Genomic DNA, 20,794 nt, shown 5'->3' with positions numbered 1-20,794 from the left:
CTGATCGTGTCACCAACTCGGATATGTACTCAAGTTTTCTAAATGTATTAATTAAATGTTGTATATGTGGTATGTTCTGTAATTAAAGTGATGCATCACCAATACCAGAGTTGATTCCGTTTTCACTGAAGCATCTACGACGTCACACTAGTAATGGTTCTTCAGAACCCTCCTTCGCCAGAATGTCTGCCATTTCATTCCCCCATATGTGGGAAGGAATCCACTGATGGTGCACTTCACAGAATGACGAGACCTGCTTAAGCTCGCTAAGAATTGCGATTCCGGCCCCATCACCAAGTCTTCGCCAGTTTGAAAGATATTGGATGGCGCTACGACTGTCAGACAAAAACCATACTGCCTTAAGATCTGTAAAGGAAGAAACAGCGTTTAGTCCCTCTTCGATGGCTATAAGCTCACTCTTAAAAACCGAACAGAAGTCAGAATTTCTTTTCTTTATTTTAACAATGTTTCCATTTTTGCATTTAATGACAACTCCACTACCGGAACGAGAGTCCTCGCTTTTACTCCCATCAGTATAGATAAGGGTAGCTTCAGAGGGAGTTGCGTGTATAGTTTCTAAGGCAGATTGTCGTAACAGGGGAGGAATATAATTTTTCTTGGAAACTCGAGACAAAAGTTCCGTATGAAACTCGACTCTAGGGAGTGCCTCAGACGGATCTAAACATTGTTTCAAGGAATGCTGCTCAACATTACGGTCCATTATACCAGCATACTCAATTTGACAAAGTGGGATATATTTCTTAAGTCTTTCGTTATTACTCCAGTGCTGCAGGAATTCTGAAGTTCTATTTTGGGAGCCATAACTGAAAAGTTTATTATAATATTTTGCAAGGCCAGCATTTCTTCTTATGCTAAGGGGTTGAAGGTCTGTTTCATACAACGCAATTTCATTCGGGCAACTCTTGCGTAAGCCAGTTATAATACGAGAAGCACTAAGTTGGACTCTTTCCAATTTCTGGAGGTTGGTAGAAGAGGCACAAGAGTAAACGGAGAAACCGTATTCCAAAGTACACTGACTACCAATAAGTATTTGGACACCTATGCAAGTGACGATATCTGCGGTCCTAAGGTACATCACGGACTCCGCCGTTATATATAATGTAGGAAACAGCATCGGCTTTAGTCGCATGCAAGATGCCTCGCAGTTCGGATTTATATTTGTTTAAGTTTAACTCACATCTGGGATAGAGCTCCAAAGGGCGATATCATCCGCAAATAGCCCAACCTCACATCTCTTTGCTATAATCTTCTCAATTCCAGCCAAATAGAGATACACTGACTACAAATAAGTATTTGGACACCTATGCAAATGACGATATTTCCGGTCCTAAGGTACGTCACGGTCTCCGCCGGTATATATCGTGTAGGAAACAGCATCGGCTTTAGTCGCATGCAAGATGCCCCGCAGTTCTGATTTCGAGAGCAGTTCTGATTTCGATTCTTGAGCTCTCTGATTTCGAGAAAGGTATAATTATCGGGTATCACAAATGTGGCCGATCCTTAAGGGACATATTTAGCGATCTGAAGTACAGAAAATCGACAGTGGCCTATGTGATTAAGAAGTGGAAGGTGAGCGGTGATTGTGGGAATGTTCCCCGAGTCAGCAGACCAACGAAACTGGGAGATAGAGGCCGACGAGTGCTGTCCAGAGAAATTCGGAAAACCCGCACCCAACCGATGACCCTCATCCGCGAGGAGTTTCAACAGGCATCCGGGAGTATTGTTTCAATGAATACCATCCGTAAGGAAGCACATCTGCTTGGTTTTCATGGTCGTGCTGCTGCCCATAAGCCTTTGGTCACCAAGTCCAACCGCGCTGCTCGGTTAATGTGGTGCAAAGCGCATCGAAATTGAACCGTAGATCAGTAGAAACGGGTTCTTTGGAGTGCCGAAGCCCTTTACCGTTCGGATGGCAGGGTCTGGGTCTGGCGTCTACCTGGAGAACGTCTCCTGCCAAAATGCATTGTGTCAACAGTCAAGTTCGGCGGAGGTGGAATTATGGTCTGGGGGTGTTTCTCCTGGTATGGGTTGGAACCCTTGGTCCCCATTCATGGTAAGCTCAACTCCGATGCCTGCTGCACTATTTTGGATGACAATGTGCTTCCTACGTTGTGGCAGTTTTACGGGTTGGACTCCTGTTACTTTCAGGACGACAATGCCAGTTGTCATGTTTCGACGTTAACCAAGGCTTGGTATGGTGCCAATGGAGTTCATCGAATGGACTGGCCTGCCCATTCGATGCACTATTTTGTATTTGAGTCCAGACCTGAACCCTATCGAGAACCTCTGGGACGAATTTAGGCCGAATTTAGGGCCGAATTTAGGGGTGCACTACCCGTGCAAAATCGGTGAAGGAGCTTCTATGTCTTCTCTAAGCCGAGTGGAAGAAAATACCACCACTAGCTGTCATACAAATACTTGTGGAAAGTATGCCCCGGAGGGTCCACGCTGTAATTACCTCTCGTGGAGGCTCTACCAACTATTGATTTTGAATAAAGTTAGTTTTTCTTTTCTATCATAGGTGTCCAAATACTTATTGGTAGTCAGTGTAGAAAAGAATTGGGCTCAACACAGAACCCTGGGTGACGTCTTGGTTAATTTTAAAAGTGTTTGAAATAGTGGAATTAAGTTTTACTTTTATCAGTCTATTTCTTAAGAAATCTGCGATCCAGGCCAAGGATTTACCCCTGATGCCAAAGTCTTCGTAGAGTTTAATAATTAGTTTATGTTTCCAGACACGGTCAAATGAATTTGATAAATTTAGAAAAGCAACCGCAGTATGATTGGCAGGTCGCTTGTTTTGGGCATTTCTAATCTTCTGGCTGAGATAAACCATTTGATCAGTGGTGCTATGACCTCTTCTGAAACCGTATTATTCTTTTGGTAGGAGGTTATGGATATCCAAGTGGAAGAGCAACCGCCCCATAATCATTTCTTTCCATGACTTTACATGCAATGCTGGTTAGGGTAATGGGTCTGAAGCTCCCAGGGGATCCATCGGTTTGGCCAGGTTTCTCAACAGGTATGATTGTGGCTCTTTTCCACTCTTTAGAAAGGCGTCCAAGACTCCAAGATTTATTCACTATATTCAGAAATTTCTTTCTTGCATGGGTATAAAATATAATAATAATATAAATAAAACTTATGTAATAATAAAACATTAACAAAAACACGTCCTACCAGCTCAGAAATCAACGTCGAACTCCACAATTGCCTCATTAGCGGGGTCGAAATTCCCTCTGTGGTTATGCAGCTGTCATTTTCAATCCTTTCGTTGTATGTCAATTTATACGAACGACATTCCTCACAACCCCCTCACTACACTAGCATTATATGCAGATGATACTGCGATCCTCCATCAAAACGCGTCTACGGCCGCAGTCGTACAAACACTACAAGAACACATCCATGCATTAGAGTCATGGATGACCAAATGGAAAATAAAATCCAGCGTCGATAAATCCGAAGCTGTTTATTTTACCAATAGAAGAAACATCAACTTAAACATCATGCTAAAGATGTATGATGTCAGCATCCTATGGGACAAGCAAGTAAAATACCTTGGTGTCATTTTAGACCAACGACTTACATAAACCCCTTACATAACATATATTTTAAATAAGTTTCGGGGTACTCAACCCCTTAATTGCTCGAAACTCCGTTATATCTCTTCAAAATAAACTTCGTGTATACCAATCCATGTTGCGACCCATCATAACTTACGCCTGCCCGGTCTGGAATTTTGTTTGTGACTCTAAAATGGAAAAATTCAGCAAAGCCAGAATATCACACTCAGAAGGATGGCAAATTGCCCCTGGTACATCCGAAATGATGCAACACATAACGAACTTAATGTTAAGAAAATTAATGTATGCATAGCAAAAATTTCTAAAAAAATTTTCAGGAATATTAAAAAAGTGAATAACATCTCAATCCCAAGTCTGAATTATGACTACGCAGACGACGAAAATAGAAAAAAGATCTGGAGCAGTACTCCAGCACCTAAGTTAATCTATTTTGAGTTTTGAATTGTGAAAATATCTACCCATTAATCTCTTAATTTTCCCCAGTAAACTTGTCTTATTTTTATTTATCTTACATCTTTATGAAGTTGTTAAAGGCACGCATAAGTGTCGCCATCTACATTTAATGCCAGGAACTATTCCTATCTAGTACCACTACTGTACCCCCATCTAGTTTCAGATTACAGTACTTTGCCTCTTAGCTTCAATAGCTTCACTCAAGTCTTACACCCGTATGTCCTAAATTTCAACTAATTTTATCACCAATTCCCTGCAATAGATATTAGGCCAGCCAAATTATTTCACTCCTTGATCTTGTTCCTTGTTCCTTGCTTGTTGATCTTCTTACTGCAGTTACTTTATTTTATCAACTAAATCTAATCTGATACTTTAGATTTGCACTTAGCCCCGCCCCCGACCAATGCCTGAATAGCAAGATTATGCATTTACTTTCCAGGCACACCACTGGACCACATGACCCAGTAGCTCCACCCAGGACTCCAAAGACCTTCCACCTTCCATCTTCGTCCGTTTGAGCACCAGCAGCCATTACAATAGCATACGACATCTTAGATATGCATCTTATTGCTATTACGTTATTGCATTTCGACACCTCAAGACAGGGACAGGGACAGGGAAAAGTGGACGGAGCACCAGAACTTCGTCAGTGACTTTTACAGGTGTTGCTCCGCCGCACTACTGTACCCCGCTGGGCTTTTAGTTGGCCCGCATCGGATGCTAGCCTACCAAGACATTTACATAGTAATTTTACATTAATATTAGACAAGACTTAGGTGAAAGTCACTTGATGACAGGCGTCAGAGCAAAAGCCTCATCCTGAGTTTAACATCATTTCCACGGCGCATAACTTTTCTTGGACCTAACATGGTTGAAAAACCGAGCTGAGGGTAAGATCTCACTGCGTTAGATTGATAAATCTTCGTATATCATCTTTCTGGTAGTTACTCTGTCAAGCAAAGTCGGTTTACAGAATCAGAAAACTGGCATGGATGTTGTGTGCATGGCCTCAGAGATTTAAATACGAGAATAACAGGTGAAAACATTTTCTGAAGCGGACCGAAGGGTGGAGCTAGCTGGTTCAGGAGTAACGCCGTCCAATGCGAAACCTGGAAAGTAAGCACAAATTCCTAGCAGATCAGGCACTGATGGGGGGCGGGCTTTGTTAAACTGCGGAATTAAGTTAAAATATGAGTAGAAAAGTAGCCACTAGATGGCTACATAGTAGTGAAATTTACTGAAGTAATAGATGAAATACTTAAGGTAATACCTACTAGATGGCGACACAATTGCTAGAATTTAAGTGACTCGGAGCCATAAGAAATAATAAAGTTTACAGCGTAAAAAGATCCAGGACTAAGATAACAATGGGGCCTAAATAACTTTTGAACAGATTAAATAGACTGTGAGACAATTATGAGTACAAAATTTACATTGAAAATAAGTCGAATTAATTAACTATTTAAATGGAGCAAGACTGTGCCTAGTCTTTTCCTGTTTGCTCTATCTTGAATATTGTAGTCCATAACAGGAATTGAGACGTTACTAACTTTTTCAATATTTCGAAAGAATTTTTTGGCAATTTTAGCAATACAAACGCTGATTTTATTAACATCTAGTTCTCTATGAATTGCCTCATTAGCAGTTTGCCATTTGTCTTAGGGTGACATTCTGCATCTGTTGGATTTTTAGCAATCTCGTATCACAAATATACCCCTAGACAGGACAGGCGTATGTAATGATGGGACGCAAAATGGATTTATACACCAAAACTTTATTGCCTATAGATATACAAGATATATGTAACGTGTGGGGCCCATGTGAGTTTTTGGTCTAAAATAACACCAAGGTATTTGACTTGCTTGGCCCAGGGAATATTTTGGTTGTACATATTCAAAGTGACATTCAAATCAATATTGGCTTTTTGCGTGAAATAAACAACCTCAGTCTTTTCCACGTTTGTTTTGATTTTCCATTTCACCATCCAGCACTCTAGCGCATGGATGTGTTCCTGTAATGTTTGAACTACTGCGGCCATAGACGCGTTTTGATGGAGGATTGCAGTGTCGTCTACGTATAATGCTAGTGTAGTGAAGGGGTGGTGTGGAATGTCGTTCGTATAAATTGAAAATAGGGTAGGTGAGAGTAAGCTCCCTTGAGTATGCTTACTGCGTGTAGAGTATGATTGTTTATAGCGAACGAGAAATTTTCTATCGTACAGATAGGAATTAATGATGCTTATGATGTAATCTGTGAAACCCAGAGTGATTAACTTGTATGCGAGACCCTGTAACCATACACGGTTGAACGCTTTCGAAATATCGAGAAAGAGGCCACCAATTATGCGCTTCTTATTCAGTCCGTCAGCAATTAACCCATTAACCGCCAAAACTACAAGGAATGTTTCTTTTCTCATGAAAATAATAACAAACATTAAATTAAGCATTTTTAACATAAATTTACATTGAAAATAAAAAAAAATGCTCTTACCTGTGGAAAAAGCTAGTGTTGCGTTCGCGCAACGTCAGCGGAATAAGACTACGAATGTTTAGTGAGTAGGATTGTACTCGTGTGATGTTTCTTTTGAGTGGAGCGCAGGATTACTTTTTAGCTGTATAACGTTTTATAAATCTACAAATAACTTTACTTGTAATTAATTTAATATTAAAATATACATTGTATTTCTTTTACAAATACAGATTATTTCGTTTGAAAGATTCAAGGATGAAAAACTCGATTACAATCATTATGTAAAGCTACATTACATACTTTGCATCTATAAACGGTCTGGCTATGGTACTCTTTACAACAAAGTCTTTTGTTATCAACGGACTTACGATAAAATGTCTACCATCTCCATGCAATGGTTTTTGAATGCTGAATTTACTTGGTCTTCTTGTTGCTGATCTATTTCTGGCTAATTCTACACTCTCAATAGGAGTTTGCGAAAGGAATAATGCATTGTCGCGTCTGAAATCTAAAACAGACTTTATATTTCCAGTAGTAAAAAGTGGTGATATTTAATAAGTTTAGATACGGTCTCACCTCATATAATTTAATAGTATTATTAATTTGACTATTGTCAAATGCAAATTCTGCTTCATATTCCTGTACTGCAAACGTGATATCAATTCTCGTACAACAGGAACAGAAATGTCCTTATCAAAAGACCAATACATTTTTTCTTGAGGTAAAGAATGATATCCTGTAAGCAATAATATTCCAATAAATCTTCTCATATAGGCTTCAGATGCAATAAATTCTGGGCAATTTTTTTTTCTGAGCGTATATATTTGTCTGTTCAACGAGAAGAGAGTAAATGTCTTAACCAAAAAGAAAATCGAAAATATGTGCGCTAGTTTTACCTTGTGTTTTGTCTTTTATAATTTCTCTTCTATCTCTTTCTTTATGTTCTTCCTGAGACATAACTAACAGTTCCTTTTTTATCCATTTCAAGATTTCAGTCTTCTGCTTTTTAAACTTTTTAGTATGACTATAACTACTTTTAGAAGGCTGAAACTTACTTCTTAAGTGAATTTCAACTTCCCCAGCAGTATCATTAAGTAAAATATCATTATCATTAATTAAAACATTGCCATTCCTTTCTTCTTCGTGACTAGCCTCTGCAATTTCTAGGGGAACAACAACAATATCAGTGTCATTCTGGTCATTATTAACATTATCATCATCTGTTTCTTCATCAAAAAATCTTTGAAGGGCTTCTTCTAATGTAAGATACCTCGTTCTAGGCATTTTTAAACAACCAGAACATGAACCAGAACATCGAAAGGAATGAGTGAAAAAAGAGATTGACTACCTGTTTCCTGCTGACGTTGCGTCAGCGCAACACCTGTTTTCCCTTATTTCCCAACACAAATGTAAACATCTGACTGATGTAATGTTCTGATAAACGGTGACCTTGACTAAAAATAGATCACTCATAAAGACGGCGATCCTTTCGTTAAATATTTTCAGCAAAAATATCAGGTCGAAAATTTTGCTTAAATTTCCCTTAAAGTATGAGATTAATTATTATAAACAAAATGATTGTTGAAGGCAAATATTTTTTTACAGAAATAATCTTCATAATATTCCCTACATAAAATCATCTGCTGGTATAAAATATCTTAGGTATTTATATTTATATACGCATTTATTTTGACCGTTGCGTCAACGCAACACCAGCGGCTAATGGGTTAATTCTGTGACCCGATAGAGCTGATGGGTCGTTGAGTGCTTTTGTTGAAAACCATACTGTTGAGGGATTAAGATGTTATTTTCTCCGATGAAATCTTGGATGCGTTTTAAAATAACCGTCTCCGCGATCTTCCTTCACGTGGATAACAGGCTAATCGGCCTGTAGGAAGGTTACAGGATGGATCTTTTCCGGCTTTAGTATTGGCGCGATCACAGCTGTTTTCCAATTCGTCGGAAAATGTTGGATTTTTTATCATCGCGTTGATTAACTTCGTAAATTTGCAAAGCATCTTGGGGCCCATCTCCTTAATCTTCTTGTGTCTGACATTATCAAATCCCGCGCTTTTTCTGTTTTCCCTCTTCTCGATATAGGTACTAACTTCCGACGGCATAATTAAGGATAATTAAGGGGGTGTTGTTTGCGTTTGTTCTTGAATTGGGTAATGAGGGAAGAAACTAGGTTTTCTGTTTGATCGTGATGAATGTTGTGTGTGCGAAATTGAGAAGCATAATTATCTGCAAGAGATTCAGCTTTCTCAAAATCAGTGTAAGCAATCCCAGAATGGCCCTTAATGGGCGGAATGTTTGTGTTGCGTCTCTTAAACTTAGAAACCGCGTTCCAAACAGAGTTATCATCTGTTGAAAGCGATTCTAAGTATCTGGCCCAGTCGAGTTGTGCATGTTTTTTGATAAGAGTCCTGAATTCTTGGTTTAGTTTGTTCATAAGAAATTTATCTGCAGGGCATCTGAATCTTTGCCATTGTTTCCTTGCATGGTTTCTTTTTCTAATTAGTTCTCTGATGGCACTATTTTTAAATCTTTTTTCCTCTCTTATCTCCTTACTATTTTTAATTAATGCACTGTGTAGTTCCTCTGTGAAACTATTTGTAAAAGCGTCTAACTCATCTCTCGTCTGTATTGCTTTGAGCGTGTACTAAGTGTTGTTTAGAGCTTTGGCATAGCCTGCCCAGTTCGTAATAAGGGCTCTTCTGTGTGGTGAACTGTAGGTATTGGTTTTGATTTCCATCATAACTGGGTTATGATCTGAGGATAACTCCGACAAACTTTCAATATAGTCAGGATTTTTAATACTTTTTAAGATAAAGAAATCAATTAAAGATGGTCTACCAATACCACAGTGTGTTGGTTTAACTAGGAATGCTAGGTTAATATTAGCCGCCTCGGCAAATTTATGAATAATGCGTCCGTGTTGATTAATATCCCAGCAAGTCCACTCGCGGTGTGCATTGAAATCTCTACCTATGATGACTCGATTGAAAGTATTTAATAGAGTTTGCAAATCTGTCTCTACAGAGTTTACAGGTGCATGTATTGGGAAATAGGTGGAGATAATAGTGATTGGTCGTGATGTGTTTGGAGTGAGTGTAATAGCTAGGGCCTCTATGGCTAACAGCTGTGGTAATGGCGTGATATGATGAGAAATGGGGCGCTTTGTTAAAATAAGCAAACCTCCACGTGCACTTCCTCGGGGAGCGTATCTCCCTGGCGTCGGTCGATCCCATCTAAGGGTAACATAATTGCAAGATCTGAAAGTAGTATTTGTTGGGCCAAGCATGTGTTCCTGAATGAGAAAATGTCGGGACAGAATTCGTGTATGAACTCCTTGAGCTCGTACGCTTTAGGGAGCAATCCATTTGCGTTCCATGTAACAATTGTTAAAGTTTGGCTATTATTACTCTGATACATTATCGGAAATTTCACTCATGATTTCAAAAAATAAGAACATTTTGTCCATGTATCCGTGAGAGCATTAAGCTTAGGCATGTATTTTTTAAAAACATTATTCATAACAGATATATATTGCATACCAAAAATATTACTCAAATTAGATACATGCTTGATAAAATTAACGAATTCAGATTCCTGGCTTTTATCAGTAGAATTTTGCATAATACTTTTTCTGTTAAAATTTCTATTAGAAGTACTATTATTATTGGTCTGAGAAATTAGATATTATATTATTCTGAGTACTAATATTAGACATATTTTCAGTTTCGTTTACGTTCAGTGCAGCAAAGGACGGCATAGGGGTTTTTCGAAAGGTCTAAAATTCGGGTGTTCCTTCTGCCTTTTAGCCATTTGGGCGTAAGAAATTCCATTTTTGACCATATTTTCTTTTCTGCTCATAGGTGGTTTGTTTTTCGGGAATTTACTACAATCTCGATATGAGGCTGTATGATTTCCATTGCAGTTACTGTACTTTGGCTCCTCAATTCGTCCTTTTATGGGGCAATCCATGGTTTTGTTCGGTTCCGAACACTTTACACATCGAGGCGTGAAAAAAACAGTTTCCGATGAGTGGTGCCAGCGTTGACAAATGTAACACTGAGGCACCTGTTTTTTTTTTGCTACATATTTTTATACAGGGTTCATAGCCATATTTTAGTTAAAAAAATAAGCACCTATAAGCACTTTTCAAGCACATTTTAAGGAAAAAATAAGTACCTGTCTAATTACATTATACACAACTGCATAACCTTAAAAGAAAAATTAGACTTGTAATTTAAAATATGAGCAATGCAATATTTATTAAGAGAATGAGCATTACCTCAACAATGGAAAACAATTAACCTTTTTTTTTAAATTTTAAATGACAGTTCAATTTACAGAATTAGTTTACAATGAGAGGAAAAAAAAACTATGCAGAACTAAACTATATTACAAAATTTAATGATGATATTTCAGTTGAAAATATAGAAAATAAATAATAATAAGCCATATTAATTGTATTCGTTTGGCACCTAATAATAAATACAATTTATTTTTCCACTCGTATTAATATTTAAATAATTTAACTTAAATCAAAATTCTGAACATTTTCTAAATTTTCATTGCATAACAGTTTTCCCTTAACATATATCCCAAACAAAGTAATTTAAGTAAAAAAGAGGCACATTTCTGAAATCAGAAGACGGGAAATTGCTTCATGCAGTCATCCTTTAACAGTAAAAGCTTAACTAACCAGCATACTCGGAAATTCCCGAATATTCCGGATAGTAACTGGAAAAAGAGCAGTGGGGGAGATAGTAGCCGTTCTTTAGATTTAAATTTAGGCTAAATAAATGATTTTGACATTTCGATATGTGCATCATATAAAAACCAAAGGAACTGAGAAATATTCTGCTTAGAAAGCACAGTAAAACTCTTTCAAGTGTTCATAAACAAATCTCAGACTGAACATCAAAATTAATTATCAATGCAAAATACCGCAAACGTTATTGCGCAATACGTGGGGCATAATTCTTCCATATGTGATATTACGCAATCGGAATCAACACCTGCCGGTATGGTATTCGGAGAAAAAAGAACTAAATAAAGGAAAAGAAAGAGACTTACTAATCTGGGGTGTTTCTGATTCTAATTTTCAACAGACTGTATTAAATTTCCGGAATAGACTCAATCTTCGCTTGGGTTGGGTAGACCACAAAAACTTTTAGTCCTATTCAATCCAGATTGAACAGTGATAAAAAAAAGTCCGCTGCTTCAATATTACAGATTTTGCGGAGAAACTCCCAACCTCCGTACTGTATAATGCATTGGAAAAGAAAGTGAAATTATTTTGACTATTCAATTACTTTCCTTTTATTTAAGCCATTCCGAATATTATTTCTTAGAAAGCTAATCTGTGTAAAAACACACCCATTTTTGGAAGTTTATCTATACTTCAGCAGTTACTGCAACTATATTATTATAAATATTCATACATATGCTCATAATATAAGTATAACGATCATCATAAACACGAATATGAACTGACTACGCGGAAAAAGAATGCAAATTATTAAAATCTTGGTAGAAATTCAAATGTGTGTAGTATTTGGTTGGGAGGAAAAGAATACCGAATGTACCGGAATTTTCTACGTTTTCGCAATTCTTTGGCCAATAGAACGACATGCACCTGTCTGTACTCTCGCGCGTACCATAGGTTACGTTAATGCAGAGGAAGGGGGGAAAAGGAATTTTCGGGAGTATGATTCACCATCTGACATTGCATATAAGGAAGAAAAGTTGTTTATTTAGTTTCGGCTTTGGTACGGGGAAAAAATGCGCGTTCATTAAAAACAAAGGATTAAAAAAAAAGCACTAAAAGCAAGAAATAAGCACTAAAAAAAAAAAAAAAAAAAAAAAAGGGTTTCAAAGAAAAAGTAAGCACCTATAAGGGCCTTTATATTTTATTTTCAAATATAAGGACTTATAAGTACTTGTAAGGACCGCTACGAACCCTGTTATAACTCCACGGAGGAAAGCAATAAGTCCTTAACATTGAATATATTATCGGCATTTTCATTTTTAACCATTTCAATCATAAGCAGCGGCATAGGTGCTCTGGTCTTTCGCCTCGTGAGAGCTGCGTGATTTTGGCAACTGAGAAACCTTTTTCGGTGAAAGCATTAACAATAGTTTGTTAGTTAGTCGTAATACTAAGACCTTTTATTACCACCTTAATAGGTCGTTCGTATTTTGCATTGATTACATAATGTTCTATCTTTTTACTTTGAAATAATGCACTCAACGTGCGGTGGTCTTCTGGACTGTGGGGCAAGATTTTCAACAATTCCCCGCTAATTTTGCCTAGGAATTTAGCTTTTGTACTTTTCGGATAATTTTTGTAAAAATTCTTCATGGGTATCCTGGCCGGGGTTAACCATAATAGGGGTTACAGCCGGTTGGCTAACAGTCGTCTGCTGCTGCACAACCTGATTGTCTGGGGGTTCACCATTTATATTGTTTTCCAAATCCTTAAATTTATCAGAAGTAGTAATCTTAACATTCAATTTCTCAATTTTCTGCTGCTTAGCAGTTTTGGTGGCCAGCTTAAAACCTTCATTATCCACATCACTAGCATTAGAGTTTAACTTACGTTTATTTCTAGATTCAGAATTATTAGCCTGGCTATTACTATTTACTGGGGGGGGGGTTAATGCCTGAAATGCTAGAAGAATCGTACTTACCCCTGATTTCCTCTGGTTGAGCTTTCATCTGCTGAATTATCTTGATCATAGGAGCAGTAACCACATCGTTATCTGTAACGGCACGTCTCGCCTGGTAAGTCCTTACTGAAGCTTTCATCTGATCAATTTCGATGTCTAAATTCCGGAGCCTTTCACGCATTATTTCCAATTCCGAATTCACATTGTCATCGTTCGTATTTAATCCATTATCCATAGTAATATTGACACAGCTTTCACGTGAGATAGCAGTATTAGGCCTACTTTCCTTCATAGCAACGTCGTTTCTATCATCCTCGTTGTTAGGCTTATCCATCACCGATGGCTCGTTCATCACAAGCAACCTACACGTACGAGGATCAGGGACCGATTGAATCGATGCTGAAGTGATTTACTCGACGTTATGCATATGCGCAAGGCTCAACACTGCAAATTCACGAGATTTATTCTCATTTAAGAACTATGCCATGTTATAGTAGAGAAGTTATGCCATTCCATACGATGTTATACGCAGGATGCGGCTTGTTGCCCAGGAGCGTGATTTAACGTGCTTCGCACCTTAGCCTTCATTGTATTTTAGAGCGTTTTCGATTTCGGTACTGACAGTTTCGCGGTTTCTTTGATATCGACTCTAGTATACTGGTTCTTGACAAAAGACTCCTTCATTTTTATTTTCTGCTAATTTTTCATCAGACCGGTTTCCAAATTGTTTCTAACGGCTGTGGCCTGCAACTTCAGTTTGGTTATCTCGAATACTTGTTCTTATCTCCTAATTCTGTCCTGCCTCTCTTCCTTTTCTAGTCAGAATTTAATTTATAAACAATAGCTATGATACTTTTACTCCCCTATAACAACTTTACTGCAGTTTATTACAAAGCAGCGATCTCTTCATAATAAATGCTCCTAACTGCATAACAGTTTTGAGATTTTCTCAGCGTAATTCCTTAATTTTCCAGCATTATATACATCCCCCCAGTAATCATCGTTAAGAAGGTATTTTTCCTTGTTTCATTGAATTTTATCCTATACTCTATATTTCATGCATTTGCACAGATATTGTGCTAAAATTTATAATTTTATCTCTCAGTTGTTTAGAAGTCAATAAACTGAAAATAATTTTAAATACTCACATTGAATATCCAAGATGATAATATTAAATTGCACGAAACGAATTTATTGTTGAGATAAAAATTACGTTTCCCAAACATAATTTACAAGGGTTTTTCTGTCAGCCTTTTAAAAGGATCTCGTAACTTACTTTGATGGTATCCCAGGATTCCTTTTTTGTTAGATACAGATGGAATTCAAATTTGTCTGGATGATTTTTTCTCCATACCTGCAAACAATAAAGAAGCAGTCAGAATTTTTGTAACGCTCATAAGATTGATGTATACAATGTCAAGAGTTTTCCGATAGCAATCCATCAGATGAAATTTTTAATGACATAGAAAGAATTGTATTAAAGGATAACCCAAAAATTAGTTAATATTTTGAAAACTCAATAATTCACGGAATAATGTAAGCAAAATAAAAAGGGCCAACATATGGCGCTGGGCAGCGAAATGTCAGTAACGCCGCATGAGAAACGTATGAAATGAGCTGTGGTGAGAGAGGGAATTGGTTCCTTCATGACTTTGTCAATTTTCTATCCTCGCTTCCGGGTTTTGGTCTCGGTGTGATGTGGATTTATGGCATCAATCATAATTTGTAGTAATTTGCATAAAAACCATCAACTGAACCTCACTGAAGGAAAAAGAAACATTTACTGTGGTTTCCAGTAGCCTTTGTGTTTTCTAAAAGGTCACTGCGATAAATAAATTAATGCTTTGATTTCATAAAATGTTATTATTGAGATGCACAAAAAGTTGTTTCGAACGTAAGTATTAAACCTTTACATAAAACTGCTTCTTTCTGAAAAATGCTTAACTTTATACTGATGTGTTACAAAATTTACTTGAAATGGAAACACGGAAATGTAATATGACGCCGTTTTGTTTTGATAAAGTGTTTATTTATATAAAATTCCCAAGTCTTGGAAACTTGTAAAATTTTCTTGGAAATTTGCGAGAAAGAAAATAATAACATATTTAATTTATTTTTAAAAATTCATTACGTTTAAGACTCTATAAGTGAGTCAGCGTATAAAACAGGCAAATCGACAACCTTGTATTCGGCGTAGATTTTGTAAAATCCCAATTACGAGGGTTGGAACTTTAATAGTGGCAACTATTTATTTACAAGGAATACAAAAGTGATTCGTGTCACCATGTTTTCCAGTCCTTCAATATAGTCGCCAGCATTGTGTACAACCCGTTTCCAACGATGTGGAAGTCGCAGAATACCTGTAGCAGCGCCTGTTTTGTTGATAGTTTGAATGGACCGGTCTACTGCCTCAAGAATCTCAGGAACAGTTTGGAAGCGAGTGACACGAAGTGGTTCCTTCATATTAGGAATTAAGTCATAGTCACAATGGCTTAGATCTGGGGAGTATGGTGGATGGTAAAGCACTTCCCAGCCCCATCGCTTGAACAACTCAATCACAGCTTGCGCTGCATGCGGCCGAGCATTGTCATGCAAAATGAAAGGAGCGTTCTGCAGAAAGTGTCGCCGTTTTTTTCTCAAAGCTGGTCGGAGATTGTGCTCCAAAAATGAGCCTTAATACTGCGCAGTGACGGTCGGCTGTAGGGGAACGGTATGCGTTAGGATAACACCATCACAGTCGTACACGAGAATCACCATAACTTCTACACTGCTGAGGTTCTGACGAAATTTTGAACGTCGTGGTGACCCGTTATAACACCATTCGTTTGATTGGCGTTTCAGTTCTGGCTGGTACGATCGGGCCCAAGTCTCATCCAGCGTACTGATACGGCGTAAAAAAGCATCTCCTTCGCGCTCATAGCGCTCCAGGTGGGTTCGGGCAGCATGGTATCATAGCCATTTCTGCATTTCCGTCAATTGATGTGGAACCCATCGTGAAGCAATTTTTCTCATGGACAGGCGTTCCTTCAGAATGTGCAGCACAGTCGTATGCGCTAATCCTGTTTGTCCGGCCAGCTGACGAATCGTTTGGCGGCAATCACTGTCCATTAGTGCGGCAACAGCTTGCACGTCTGCATCGCTGACACTCAGACGACCTGGCCGCAGCATGTCTGCCACGTTTTGGCGTCCTTCATTGAATGCTTTCACCCATCTTGCTACGGTTCTGTAAGGCAATGCAGATTCCCCGCAAGCCTCTTGAAGCCCTTGATGACACTGTCGTGCTGTACGACCTCTGGCACATTCAATTTTTATCCAACATCGTAGTTCTTGTTTTGAAAACATCCTGACAACACTTACTTTGCTCCTGATGAAGGAGGTCCATTTTGCCCTTGAATACAAAATCTACGCGGAATACAAGGTTGTCGATTTGCCTGGTTTATATCCCACGTCGGCGTGTTTCTCTTGCGTCTTTAAGCCAGCGTATGTTTTAAAATATATTTCTCACCATACTTGACAAAATAAAGTCTCTGTCTTCTTAAAACTCACTGTAACTTGTTAAAACTGAGTGCCTGTCCCTGCAACTCTCCTACAAATAGCGTAATCCTGCAAGTGAATATCAACTAGCTTAAGATACTCACTCTGATCAACATATCCAGAAGTCGGTTCAACATTGGATAAACTCTTCTTCCCCATAAAATCTGATAAATTTAACCATATTTAGGGAAGTTTTGGATCATACCATCTCAAAAAAAAAAAAAAAAAAAAAAAAAAAAAAAAAAAAATGTGCTCATGGAAGTGATAGAATTACAGGAAGAATCTCTTACAAATCTCTTAGGAAAAATCTCTTACAGTGTGTCATTGGTAAACTGACAAGTATCTTTAACGCATGTCTCGCAATATCATACTTCCTGCAGCCTTGAAAGTATGGAAACAATTTCCTCCTCCATAAGCCGAAAAACCGCTTAAAGATCTCTCAAGTTATAGACCGATTACTCTACTGCCGTCACTGGGAATGGCCCTCAACGCATCGTCTAAAATTGGCTGAAGCCATTTGTTGCACAAATCGCACATAAACAACATCGTGTATTAAAGTTTTAAAGAAATCTCGCCATTTTAATCAAACAACTAACTTTATTAGTCAAACTTACAGAATAACTGAAAAACATTTTAAGCGCGTGCATCTTCAAGCACCGATATTTTCTGCGCGAGGTTTCTTTACATTTCTTACTAGGTGTTATTTTGGTAGCATAGCAACGCAACTTTAATTCAACTGCGCATGCTCGCGCCATTGCTGTGTGTGTTTTCTTGAGCTCTGATTTTCATCTTTATTTTGCGATAATTAATGTGTGTAAACTATTTATTGTGTATAATTTTATTTGTGCAAGTGCTCTGCTTTATATTTGTGCAATTTGTTTCAAGTTAAAAGAAGTATTGTTAATATTATGGCCCTTGCAAGATTTCGGTATAGTTAACCCTAGCTTAACGATTTGTTTACTTCTTTGAGTAGTGCTACGAAGTAAAAGAATGCCAAGATGGACGAAGACGATGATGTGTTTTATAGTGCGCTTAAATGTTGCTATGATAAACTTGAAACGGCTATTGAGTCAAAGTGTAATATGAACCAGAATATTCGTGAAGAGGCAAGGCATGCAATGTGTGAGTTAAAGTGTTTGATTACTAAGAATTTTGAACGTATTAAGTCGTTGGGTTACCGTGAAGCTTGTAGGGAAAGTCTTAAAGACATTTTCGTAAAACCAACGTATGCTAGTGCTGTGCTGCCATCTCCTGTGGAGAATGCAAAACAAAATTCTTTAAGTTGTGGTCTTGTCATTTCTTCGGAAAATCGTTCGTCAGAGGATATTAAGAAGATTCTTAAATTACAAATTAATCCTGTAGAGAAAAAAGTGGGTATTCTCAATCTAAAAAATATTGGAAATGGCAAGGTATTGATAGAATGCTCCTCTGAAAATGATTTAAAAAGGATACAAACTGAAATTCAAGTAAAATCACCGGAATTAACTACCTTTCCTTCCAAACGAAAGAATCCTACGATCTTAATAAAAAATGTCCCTAATGAGATAAGGGATGAGGATGTTCTCGATGTTTTAAAAAATCAAAATCCAGATGTTATCGCCTCTGAAAATAAATGGAGTGAATCACGAATTCGATTTACGTTAAGGAAATTTCAAAATACGAGACATTTAGTTGTTGAGGTGCATCCAGACATGCGTAGAGGTATTTTACAGGAATGTAGACTAAAAATTTCTTGGAGCATCTGTACGGTGGATGATTTTGTCGTGATTAATCGGTGTTTTAATTGTTTAGGATATAATCACCGTGCTGAACATTGTAAAAATCTACGTGCTTGTTATTTCTGTGCACGTGAACATGAAAGTAAAAATTGCCCACATAAGAATTTGAAAGTCTGTATCAATTGCATTAGACGCAATCAAAAAATAAAAGATGAGAAAAAAAAAATTAAATGTAAGCCATTTGCCTTTTTCTGAAAGTTGCTCTTGTCATGAATTTATAAGAAGTCAAAATATAGCAAGAACAAATTATGGATAATAGTCATAATTTTATTTTAAAATTTGTTCAAATTAATTTACATAGATGTAAGGCTGCTACTCAGCAACTTGTTTTGAATATGGAGGTAAACAATGTTTCTGTTGCTTTTATTCAAGAACCTTACTCTTATCATGGTTTTATGCCTGGCTTTCCGAGTTCCTTTAGGTTATACTATGATTTTAACTCAGAGGTCATAAAGGTTGCTATTGTTGTTCGAGCCGGATTTCTACCTACTTTTTTGGATTTGAGATTCTTGGATTATAATATGGTGACTCTTGATATTATTTTTAAAGATACTAAATATTTTCTATTTTCATACTACTTTGAGCCCTCCCGATGTATTGAATTTGATTTGCATAAAATAAGTCGGGTCTTCCAGGCTAAGGATCTTGCAAAGCTTATTTGGGGTATGGATTCCAATAGTAAGTCTGAACTGTGGTTTAGTCCCTACAGTGATGCTCGAGGAAACAAGCTTGGAGATTTTGTCAGCTCCTATAACTTATATGTGATCAATGAGGACTGTGGCCCTACCTTTTGTTCGGAACAGGGATCAAGCTATATAGATGTCACAATTATGGGAGCTGATTTGCTAGCAAATGTTACCCGCTGGTGTCTCTCGGACTGTGAATCATTGTCAGATCATGCAATGATTGAATTTGACTTATCTGTTTCTGATGCTTCTTTAATTGCTGTCAGTAGAATTTTGTTTAATACAAAAAAAGCAAATTGGGGATATTTTGAAAAATATTGTTCACAGTATATTTCTTTGATCATTAATGGTTTGGATTCTTGCTCGAGCACTGACTCACTTAATGTGATTGTACATTTTGTGACTTCAGTTATTTTTCGGGCATGTATTAAATCTATGCCTACTAGAAGGACTGGTAGGCGAAAAGTACCTTGGTGGTCATTGGAAATTTCCATTATGAGAAAGAGAGTCAACGCGGCTAGACGGAGGTTCCAGAGGACTACTAGCAATGATATAAGGGACTTGTATAAGCGGAAATACCTTGATTTAAGGAAAAAATACAATGAAATGCTTATTGAGGCCAAATTAGAGTCTTGGAGGAAGTTTTTTTCCGATATCAATAATGAGAATGTGTGGAAAAAAATTTACACTTATGGTATTAAAGAAAATTTTATGAGGAAGATTGAGATCTCGGGCCTTCGGCTTTCAAGCGGTAACTTTACGTCTTCCTTGGAGGAAACTATCGATGCTATTCTTGATAAAGCTTTTCCTCCTGATTGTGTGAGACTTGATAATGACTTTCATACTCAGTGGCGCTCATCTGCTCGCAGTAGTTATGCGTCTCAGATTGATCCTCCTTTTTCGCAGGCCGAGGTTGATGATGTAATTCGTAATTTAGGGCTTGGCAGGTCTCCTGGCCCGGACTCTATTTCCAATGAAACCATAGGATACTTCCATCGTCTTTTTCCTGCAGTTTTTCATAGATTATTTAATATATGTTTGAATCTTGGTGCTTTTCCACGAACTTGGAAGAACGCCCTTGTTATTGTGATACCCAAGAAACAAAGTATCACTGTTCCACATGTGAATAATCTTAGGTGTATCTGTCTTCTTTCTTCTTTAGGTAAATGTTTTGAAAAACTAATTACTAACAGAATTACTTGGCATCTACATAAAGAAAATATTCTTAGTGCTGACCAATATGGTTTCATTGCTCAAAAATGTGCTGAGGATGCACTTCTGCGTCTTAGCAACATTGTACAGAGGGGTAAGATGAGAGGTTTGTACACTATTTTAATTTTTCTTGATATTGAAGGAGCTTTTGATAATGCATGGTAACCTGCTATTCTCAATTTACTAAAAGAAATGAAGATACCTCAAAATGTGTTTAATGTTGTTTCTGATTTGCTGAAAGACAGGACAGTCGAGCTTACTTTGGGTGGCACCTCAAGTGTTCGCCGACCTCAAAGAGGTTGTCCACAAGGTTCTGTTTCCGGTCCCAAGCTTTGGATTATTATTATGAATGATCTCTTACAGAAACTTTCTGA

The 20,794-nt window shown here is 37.6% G+C and overlaps 1 protein-coding gene across 24 annotated transcripts in view; it reads right to left on the bottom strand.

The window, feature by feature from the left end:
* LOC118203271 (NADPH oxidase 4-like) overlaps nt 1–20,794 on the bottom strand; it is a 365,714-nt gene that overhangs the window by 100,403 nt on the left and 244,517 nt on the right. For all 24 annotated transcript variants that reach the window (XR_015038569.1, XR_015038570.1, XR_015038576.1 and 21 more), the window contains one exon: nt 14,487–14,564. Coding sequence is in view for 15 of the 24 variants with exons in the window: in XM_085807830.1 (XP_085663956.1) it covers nt 14,487–14,564 (78 nt within the window). In the remaining 9 variants the exon portion in view is untranslated. Of the gene's footprint in view, nt 1–14,486; nt 14,565–20,794 lie in introns of those variants that run through there.

Source organism: Stegodyphus dumicola, chromosome X1, assembly GCF_044657685.1.
Source record: "Stegodyphus dumicola isolate Sdum_Otavi_A_Nest chromosome X1, ASM4465768v1".
In the NCBI taxonomy this organism is placed as follows: domain Eukaryota; kingdom Metazoa; phylum Arthropoda; class Arachnida; order Araneae; family Eresidae; genus Stegodyphus; species Stegodyphus dumicola.
Note: the sequence above shows the minus strand (reverse complement) of the source record. Positions and strands in the feature narration are given on the sequence as shown.